General features: G+C 41.2%; 1 protein-coding gene across 1 annotated transcript; it reads right to left on the bottom strand.

Moving 5' to 3' along the window:
* Positions 1–535: 535 nt before the first annotated feature.
* LOC140391646 (collagenase 3-like) lies at positions 536–10,096 on the bottom strand. Its single transcript, XM_072476340.1, has 10 exons — positions 9,939–10,096; positions 9,563–9,819; positions 8,668–8,816; positions 6,564–6,689; positions 5,894–6,055; positions 3,677–3,803; positions 3,004–3,137; positions 2,401–2,560; positions 2,207–2,310; positions 536–1,137 (listed from the first exon to the last, which is right to left on the bottom strand). Exons 1-10 carry the CDS (start codon positions 10,047–10,049, stop codon positions 1,037–1,039), a joined length of 1,431 nt encoding a protein of 476 aa, XP_072332441.1. The 5' UTR covers positions 10,050–10,096; the 3' UTR covers positions 536–1,036.
* Between the last annotated feature and the right edge of the window lie 76 nt (positions 10,097–10,172).

The following is a 10,172-nucleotide window of genomic DNA, read 5'->3' as shown; positions in this document are numbered from 1 at the left end:
ATGTCAGTTGGTGAGGCGAGAACAGTGAGGATGGCATGTGTTTACTGATGAAAATAGCACTGGAATCATTTCCAGTCACAAAATTCTGGGTTGCCTACAGAAATGAAGCTTTCTTGGTTCAGGCGAGGCTCGGACTAAAATGGCAGCTGGTGAAAAGTGGATGGGAAATCCTTCCTTGTGGGTATGGTTTCACTATGGCCCTGTTCTCAACAAAAAAATGGGGCAAATTAGAGACCAAGATTATCTCTGTGTACCATTGTAAGAAATGTTCTTTACTGAAACATACACAGCAATACAAAGAAGGTGATAGGAAGACAATATACCAAAAAATACAAAAACCTGATAAAAGGCAATAAAAATCTGAATTTCTTGACCCCCTGAGGATTCGAGGTTCCGGATCCGGAAGCTCCAATTTAAAAAAACAATGGTTTAAACATGTTCTCAAAGTAGTTTCACTTCATTTAATTTTAAAATACCTGAATGCACTAAAACGCGAATGATGTGTGACACAAACCACAAAGTTTCAGAAAGCAAATTAAATTTCATAGCATTTTATTTACAATAGAATAGATGAAAATGAGGGACTCCATTTCCTATATTCCTACACTTCATTCATTCATGAAAACATTTTTGCCAAAATAGCATTCTTCAAAATACACATAATGACATTGAATAAAAATACTTCCATAGCATTACCATATAATTTCCACATATACACATATAGTGCAACAAATATCAAAATATAAATAATTAAAAATTATTTAAACTAAATATCTCACAAAGAAATACAATAAATAACATGTAGAAATGACAAATACAAAACAATATTAAATTATTTCAAACAGTGCATCAGTTTGCAATAGCTTTTCAATACAATACTAAATAGAACCATTAAAAATTGCTATACTGAAAGGCTTGTTTATAATCTGTTTAATACGGCTTATTAGTTATTGATGGTCCATTAATTCAACATTTTTGGCATATATGTGTTAGATCAGTTAATGGCTAGGGGCTACCAACTTTGTGAAGGATGTATCTAACACCCCACCCACTGGTTGATTCTGTCAATCTGAAGCACTCGTTGCTCTCTGATGTTGTACAGGAACTGAGCTGGTCCACGGAAGAAGTAAATATATCCTATAAAACACAATAGAAAAGATAAGCTTGACCTCAAACTCTTAATCCTCATTATACTCAAATAATGTACAAGGAATAAAATGAATTGCTCCACTCCAGCATTCAATGTTCTTACACTAACTGACGGTATGAAGACCTTTCAATGTTGTGAAGGCCATAAAACTAAAAAGTCAAATAAATGTGTTGACAATCCACACACACAATGCGCACATGCAAGCACACACTTCCAGCAGGGGTCACTAAATAGCAACTGAGAGCAGAATAATAATTGATTTTACTGTGACTAAACCAGAGGCTTTGAACAAAATTGTACGGTGGTCAATTAGCTCAGTTGGAGGATGGCTGATTCATATGATGTGGAGCATCGCCAACAGTGCTGGTTCAAATCCCTTACTGGCTGAGGGTATCCATGAAGGATAACCTTCATGATATATAACCTTCAAGGCTCTTAACCTTGAGAAGGTTAAGCCTTCTCAACCTTATCCCGCACCTGAGGTGCGATGACCCTCCATTAAATTACCACCAGTCAGCTCTCTCAAAAGGGGAGAGCAGCCTATGGGCTTGGGGACTATGGCAACTTTATTCATTTCATTTCACTGTCTAATTGTATTGCCCAACCTAAGATCACATCCCTGTACTGACCAGGGAGCAAACAAGGACCTTCATGATCTGTGTAGCTCATGTACGTATTGTCTTAACTCACTTAGCATTAAGAAACACTGCAGTATTTACTGAATATTTGGCAGGGTTTTCTGGCCCTGAAGGAATTTAAATTCAATTAACAAATCTTCCGCTCTCGCCAAAGTCAACCCGGACATAGGTTCCCTTCCCGGAAGGAGGATGGGCGAGCCACGCAAATTACCATTGATTTCCACGGGACCAGAAGATGCCACCAATGGCCAACGACGAGCTGTCTCTGAAAACCCACCATGTAGGGGCTGGAAAATTTGACCATTTTGTGTCTTTATTCATTGCAAGGTCAGTTAAATGTTACCTTTGTACTAGAAATGAGCACATTAATATTTGGACTATCTCCCAATACTTAAATGAATATTTGCTTTCAAATTACCGTGCTGTTCAAATGCTGCATCCACTCTTGCAGGGATTCCTGGCCAGTCGGCTGTTATGAGGTGTGGGTAACCTTCATCCATGGTTCGTTTGGTTTCATCAAAACTGGAAGGAGAAGCACATAATTTATGTAAACAGTGAGACTGTGATGAAAAACTATTGCCATACATATTCATGTAAGGAATGAACCATTACCTCCAATACTGGTCTCCTGCAAAGAATAACGTCTTTGATGTTGTCCTAATATGAACAGCTGCATCTATTTTCCTGACGGAGCTCGGAATGCCGAATCGACGGATGTTCTTTGGATAACCTGGCATGACATCATAGCCATTGACGGCCCAGTATTTGTTTCCTATAGGATTACAGAAAGTATGTTGTCATCATTTGAATATGAGTAAATGTGTATTTTCCTTAACCTCAATGCCTCCTCATGTAGACAACTTTTCTTGACCAAGATGCTGGACAATCATCCTAATTCCAATCCTCTCCTGATCCTGCACTCACACTGATTTCTTTTTGCAAGGGTTACAGTTCTACAGAAATTATTCTCCCTCCCTTGTTGGCTCCGTCTGATGAACCTCAGCCCTTTGCACACAGCATTACACTTCGCCACAGGCACAATCCGAAATAAAATTATCGTTTCAAATTTCAATCTTGGAAAACGTGTTCTAAACATTTGAATTTAACCCAAGTTCCAGCAAACTATGCTCCTCTTCACCGTAGCATTGTTGTATCCAGCACTACACTAGCCCAGAAAACACTGTTATTTAGCAATGAAAAGTAACAGTACTCAACCTTGAATAACAACAAGAAAATCCCTCTCAAAATTTTCATACGCAGCATCAATCTTTGCAGGAATCTTTGGCCAGAATGAGTTAATTAAAGTCAGTTGAGCCTCGGGCATTTGTGGATGTCTCCTCCAGAAAAATCTAATGAATAACAAAGGATTTATTAGAATATCTCAAAAGTAATCCACTGCTGAAACACATTCTCAGTACATACCCCCACCTTAAATTGTCATACTTAATTTGTTTTGTAACATCAAATTTCTGTTTTTCCAGGTACGTTACAGTTCTTCATACATTCTTTTACCAAACACAAAGCAGACTGATCGCATGGCAGTGTGAGTACTCTACTGTATTACAATGGTGACTACATTTCATTGCCGCCAAAGCCTGTTGGGGGAACCTGAGATCATAAAAGGCTTGATATAAATGCCAGCCCTTGCTAAGGACTTTTACTCAATAACCAGTCACAGGTTATTCCATAGATCTCAATGAAACAGGAACCCAGAATGTAGAGAATTGCAGTTTAAACGAAAAAACATACCTAGCATGAGAATGTAATAAGGCAGGAACGTTTACCAAACAAATACCCAAATACCTTTGCTAAAACTTTTCCAATATAGAATTATATCAATAGAAATGTTTTGGGATATTCAACATAGGATATTCAACAGATTTTATACCTGTCTTTGAAAAATAGCATCTCTCCCCGAAGTCCAGCAACTGCATCAAAGGACAAGTAAGGATCACATTTTTCTGGTGTCTTTGGTGGTTGTGGTCTGGGGTTTGGCTTGATCTCGTTTGATGCACCTTGTGTAAAGTAACGACAAATATTACTAAACAGCGTAGAAATACTGTTCAAGGCAGTGTTAGTAATTCCAGATGTGAGTCTAATTCTAATTAAAGTACATCAACTCTAGGGGTAGAATTTTAAGGAGTGTCCACGAGTAACGAACCACTGGTGACTCTCAGAAACCCATTGCCATTTAACACTGACTTGAGCGTGGATTGACAGTGGTCTGAACTTTCAGTTCCACCCATGAGACTTGATGGCTAATCTGATTGACCAGCAGCTCTCCAACCCATCCAGGCACAGCGCTGCAGTGGCCAGAAGAGATACTGCAGTGCTCTGCCTTGAACTAAGTCCACGAGACTCCCGGGGACAAGACGGTAGGGGATGCCCCGGGGAGTCAGGAAGGGCACAATCACATTGTCAGGGGTGGGAGGGGGAGGAGGTCCAAGTTCCATGAGGGGAGGGTTTTGGGGCCTTCAGATTGAAGCACTCCCCCCTCTTCTTGCCCAAGATGGAGAAAAGTTTTTTTCTCTATTTCCCCACCCTACCCACTCCCGGGGACAAGACGGTAGGGGATGCCCCGGGGAGTCAGGAAGGGCACAATCACATTGTCAGGGGTGGGAGGGGGAGGAGGTCCAAGTTCCATGAGGGGAGGGTTTTGGGGCCTTCAGATTGAAGCACTCCCCCCTCTTCTTGCCCAAGATGGAGAAAAGTTTTTTTCTCTATTTCCCCACCCTACCCGCAGCCTAAAACTGACTTTAGGGCCTTAACAAGTGGAAGGGTGGGTTCCCTGCCCGAGGCCCTGTCCACCCAACCATGAACTTGCATGTCAGTCAGGGCCTCAGGGGGAATCCAGCCGGTACAATTTTATGTTCTCCCCCCACCCCTCCCCTTTACGGAGAGAGTAAACCTTTGTCCCCAGATCTGCTGCATTTCAATACTTTCTTCATGGAAGCTGAGTCTTTGATGGATGTCCCTATTAAACTTGTTTTGTTCCTTTTCCATCTCCTCAGCAGTCAAGTGTGATGTCAAGAGATAAACTAAGAGCCATCAACATTTGAAATAGATTTCTGGGACGGGATTCTCCCCTACCTGGCGGGGCGGGGGGTCCCGGCGTAAAGGAGTGGTGTGAACCACTCCGGCGTCGGGCCGCCCCAAAGATGTGGAATCCTCCGCACCTTCAGGGGCTAGGCCGATGCCGGAGTGGTTTGAGCCGCGCCGGCCGGTGGGGAAGGGGCTTGGCGCCACGCCAACCGGCGCCGAAGGGCCTCCGCGGGCCACCGCGAGTTGGCGCATGCGCGGGAGCACCAGCGTGTGCTGGCGTCATCCCAGCGCATGCGCAGGGGGGTTTCATCTCCGCGTCGGCCATCGCGGAGGACCACAGCGGCCAACAAGGAGGAATAGAGTGCCCCCATGGCACAGGCCCGCCCGCGGATCGGTGGGCCCCGATCGTGGGCCAGGCGACCGTGGGGGCACCTCCCGTGGCCTGATCCCCCCGCGCCCCCCCGAGGACCCCGGAGGCCACCCGCGCAGCCAGGTCCCGCTGGTAAGTACCTGGTGTATTTTACGCCGGAAGGACTGGCCGAAAACAGACGGCCACTCGGCCCATCGTGGGCCGGAGAATCGCCTGGGGGGCTGCTGCCAGCGACCGCCGACCGGCGCGGCACGATTCCCGCCCCCGCCAAATCCCCGGCGCCAGAGAATTTGGCAGCCGGCGGGGGCGGGATTCACCCCTGGTTCAGATAGTGGGCGGTACAATGTGGAAAACTGCAGATTTTTATTTCTAAGTTTATTTCCAGGGCTGTAGCATCAATTCAATTGTAAACAAGGTGCTAGCACTGAAAGGTTACCAGGAGTGGTTAAGCCCCATGTGTAATCAAACCTGTCCAATAGCAGTTAGTTAAATGCAACACCGGCAAGCTTTAATATTTTAATTTACAGCAAGCTTATTCTGAATAAATTGTTGTTTAGAAAGAGAATTCATTCTTTATATTTCAGTAAGATCACATGATATTATTACCTTGATACAGTAACAGCTCTTTAATTATCTATATGGTCAGGAATTGTTCAGGAAGGAATATATCTGCCTTTATTTGAGGCTACCTACCATACAGAGCTTGGATTCCACTCACATCATCCTGAGAAAGCCGGAACTCATTCACACTTGCAAAGGTATACGTGGGGAACATCAAAGCCCCAGGGTCACGAGAGTGAGCCAATCCCAGTGCATGGCCAAATTCATGAGCAGCCACAAGGAACAGGTTATATCCTAAATAAAACAATCACAAAGCAGCAAATTTTAAATCTGCTAAAACTCATTCCTCTCTGGTGCTTATTTAAAGTGATGATAAACCAACAAAAAAATCTAAATATTAATCGAATGGTATGCAATGGGAATGTGTGCAGCCGGAATATAAATTTTAATCCTCAATTTCATGGAAAGACTTTATCTTAGCTGTGAATGGTTCATACCTTACAATAGTGTTATGCATTTTAAATATGTTCCCAAATTTATTACCAAATGCAACTGGCCAGATATTCAGAACTAGATATAAGTCACAGTAAAAAGCTCTACAAAATTTATAATCACATGCTATTCCTTGGTGACATAAAACAAAATTGTAATTCTCAAGGCTCCGCTTAAGTGGGTATCGGAAAATCTTACCTCAATATATTACAAGGTAAAAATACTCATACAATTAACATTACTAGCTAATAGCTATGCAAATTGGTTTCCTTTGTATTTTTGCCACTAATTATGATAACAATTTCTGTACCATTTGATCCCATTGTCCAGGTTTCATCTTCATCAAAGTGAGTGTCTCCTCCAATGCCTGCTGCAGGAGGAAAAGCATGGGCCAGTAATCCATTAGCTCCATCAAATGGATAATTGTCACCATGTTCTGAAAATAATGGAACAAAGAACCGTCAAAGTGAATTCAGCAGCTGTGAATGGCTGACAACATGCAAACTTGAACAAATTAAGTTAAATATGCATAAAATAAGAAATTTCCATTGTTCACCAGTTTTTGCATTGCCCAATGGTTACTAGCAATGGCAACACAGTAGCATAGTGGTTAACACAGTTGCTACACAGCTCCAGAGTCCCAGGTTCAATTCCTGGCTTGGGTCACTGCCTGTGTGGAGTCTGCACGTTCTCCCCGTGTCTGCGTGGGTTTCCTCCGAGTGGTCCGGTTTCCTCCCACAGTCTAAAGATGTGCAGGTTAGGTGGGGCCATGCAAAATTGCCCTTAATATCCAATAAGGTTAAGTGGGGGTTACTGTGTTACGGGGATAGGGTAGAGACGTGGGCTTGAGTGGGGTGCTCTTTGTAAGGGCCGGTGCAGACTCGATGGGCCAAGTCTTTAGCATGCTGTAGGCACCCTATGAGTCTATCACTGTAGCTCACAGTCTCTGAGCCAGTATTATAATGGTGGCCTGTAGACCCACTCTTCAGAACTGCAATTGATTATTTAGGCCCTCTAGTATATTCCGTCATTCAATGAAATCCTGGCTGACCACAATTCAGCCTTTGCATCATACTTCGTAATACCATTGGTTAAAAAGTGTATATCAATATCAGATTTAGAATTCCCCCTTGTTGGCTGTACAACATATTGTTTTTATAGAACTATCCCAGAAACACTCGCTACACTTTTGATACATGTTAGCCTGCTTATTTCAATTTGTATAAGTTGAAACCATTTTATGTTTCTCTGATCTCTGCATTTATACACTTTTCCATTTCACAGCTGATATGGGGCTTATACACAACTCCCAATTATTTAATAATTTTTCTAATTCTTGATTCGACCCATAAAATCTGCACTGCCTGTTTACCTTTTGTTATATCCCAACTTCCCTTTGAAGTGTTTTTCTTAAACACTGAAGACTATTCCTCCCCCTTCTACCCTGTCGACATTATAAACTAATATATTGAGTCCAAGTCCTGACCATCTTGTAACCAGTCTCAGTGGTGGTTACTAGACTGTAACCTCCAAGTTGATTTTGTGCCTGCAATTCATTCAATTTTCAGTATACCTCATGGAAAACATTAATTTGAGCCATGCATCCTGATTTTGTCATTGGCTGTAACATTTTAATCACATCCATTTCTTAATTATCTCGCCTGGTTTAATTACTTCACATCTATTAGTTTTCCCTTTCTCTGTAGTACCTAACACTTACTGTTACTCTACCCCTCCCTTTTCTTTGCTTTCAGGCTATTATGTTTATTACCGTTTCCACTTGAGCCCTCCCCACAATTAAAGTCCTTATTAAAGCCCTTGTGACCATCCTATTTATCTTTTCCTCTGGGACCTGGTCTCATTCAGGTAGAGCCAGTCCCAATGGTACAGTTCTTTCCAATCCCAGTATGGATGCCTGTGTCCCATAAAACATAACCCTCTGTCCCACACCTCCTTTAGCCATGCATTCACCTTAATCTGTGTATCTAACCCAAATTTGCATGTGGGTCCAGAAGTTGTAACCCTAGAGTTTTGTTCTTTCATTTAGTTTCTACTTCTCTCCAAACAGAATCTCTTGTCTTCTCTTCCTTCTCTTATTGGTCCCGAACATGGACTGGATGCTCCCCTTCCCTCTTCCCTCAAAGGTTTTGAACAAATTTGAAATGTAATCCCAGCAATAAATAATTGAATGCATTTTCAGAATGGCAGAGATCTACTTTGTGTGTGTGAACTTCCATTCTTACTAAGTTGTGAATGGCCTGCAATATCAAACAACCATTAAACCATAATTGTGTGTGTAGTATTTCCCTGGAATTCGATTTATACTGTTTATTTGTCTTTTTTTTGCTGTAAGATTGTTCACAAAATGATAAGAAATCTTGATATCTAAATTTATCAAAATGCAGCAATGATACCTCGAGCCCCAAATGAGATCATGATGTCAGCTTCTCCTTCAAAGATTCTGGTGAACTTCAAAGGCGTGATGTCACTCCAAATCTTCAGAGCTCTCCAAATCGCGGTGTCCACGTCGGTTGATGAAATGTCAGGGGTGTAGTTTAAAATTCTATATTGAAGAAAATGAAAAGTAAATTTTATGCGAAATGTTATGGACGAAATCTTGCTGGAACAGGGCATCTTGCAAAGTATGTCATTGGTAGACTTTTTTCCACATAGATCCACTCAGAAATATCCTATTCTGTTGGGAATGATAACGTGGGGAATCTGGGACCGCAGTGAACAGACACACCAACGATGCATCTCTACAACCATACGATTTAGTATAGGGAAAGGGATAGAGGAACAAAGGAGAAAGAAGGTGAATTATAGAGTCAAATCAGTGACAGAAGAGAGAAGAAAAACTGAAACGAATTGTAAGAATTTAAAAAAAAGAAATGTTACATTTAGTATTTTGAAATCTACAAGTAGAATTTACTACATGAATGAATGAAACTGAACAGTTTCAACAATTTCTTTCAGGGACACAGACTGATTGGTATTCAATTAACGATTCATACAAAATGAGTAAGTTACTAAAAGTCTTAAATACCAGCCACAAACGTTGGCATTGAATTTAGTGGTCAATTCAGCTGCAAATCTAATAAATTTATAAAAATAATGCCGAAAGTAAATGACAAAGTTCTGCATATCAAACAGCATGTTCTGTAGTTTCACAACTCTGATCCCCTGAACTTACTGGGCCATTTGTGAATTATTAACAGCTTGTATCTTTAACACACCTTTAATTTTACAGTAACACTGGACCCAATCAACTCCGGAATTGATGCTTTGAAATACCGTGGAAAATATTACCTATATGTTATTTTGTCCTTTTTCCATTTAATCGTTCCGGGAAAGTGATTATATTCAGCAACGTCAGGAACTCCACAACGAGGTTTCTCCATAATTCCCATAGTTGCAGAATCCAGATTTCCAGTTATCTCAAGACCAAAGAATTCTTGCATTTTCTTGATCTTATTGGATAGGGAACTCTTCGATACATAGTTTCTGTTCTTTGAAGCAAACCCTGCTGAACTGTCTTTGAGTTTGTAAAATCGGTTCAAATAGGTCTTTAATAAAATAAAAATATTAACGTTATTAGTCTTGACTTTATCTGTGAAAGAAGAAAGATTAATCTGTTGAAATTCATTGAACAGTTGTCTTTTGTTAGTTACATTCCACACAGTACCTGTGCTAATTGCCAATCCTCTTCATTTTTCTCTATTTCTGATAGTGGAACAGCAGATGACAAAGTTACAGAAAATAAAACCATCAGCACTGACAAGTAAAGGTGCTTCATCTTTCTGTACTCAATTGAGAATTGAGAGAGAAATGTCTACCTCTGATTCTCTCCTTGCAGCTTTTATAGTGTTGTCTTTCCCAAGTTATGTTAATTATAGAATGATTCAGAATTGAGTAAGAG

The sequence above is a fragment of the Scyliorhinus torazame genome, chromosome 15 (genome assembly GCF_047496885.1).
Source record: "Scyliorhinus torazame isolate Kashiwa2021f chromosome 15, sScyTor2.1, whole genome shotgun sequence".
NCBI classification, from domain to species: Eukaryota; Metazoa; Chordata; class Chondrichthyes; order Carcharhiniformes; family Scyliorhinidae; genus Scyliorhinus; species Scyliorhinus torazame.
This window is presented reverse-complemented; position numbering and strand designations above follow the sequence as displayed.

Coding starts and splice junctions, on each gene's coding strand:
- LOC140391646 (XM_072476340.1), bottom strand. CDS start 10,049: ATGAAGCACCTTTACTTGTCAGTGCTGATGGTTTTATTTTCTGTAACT. Junction 8,817..9,562: donor AAGGACAAAATAACATATAG/GTAATATTTTCC, acceptor TCTTCAATATAG/AATTTTAAACTACACCCCTG. Junction 1,138..2,206: donor TGCAGCATTTGAACAGCACG/GTAATTTGAAAG, acceptor TGTGTTTTATAG/GATATATTTACTTCTTCCGT.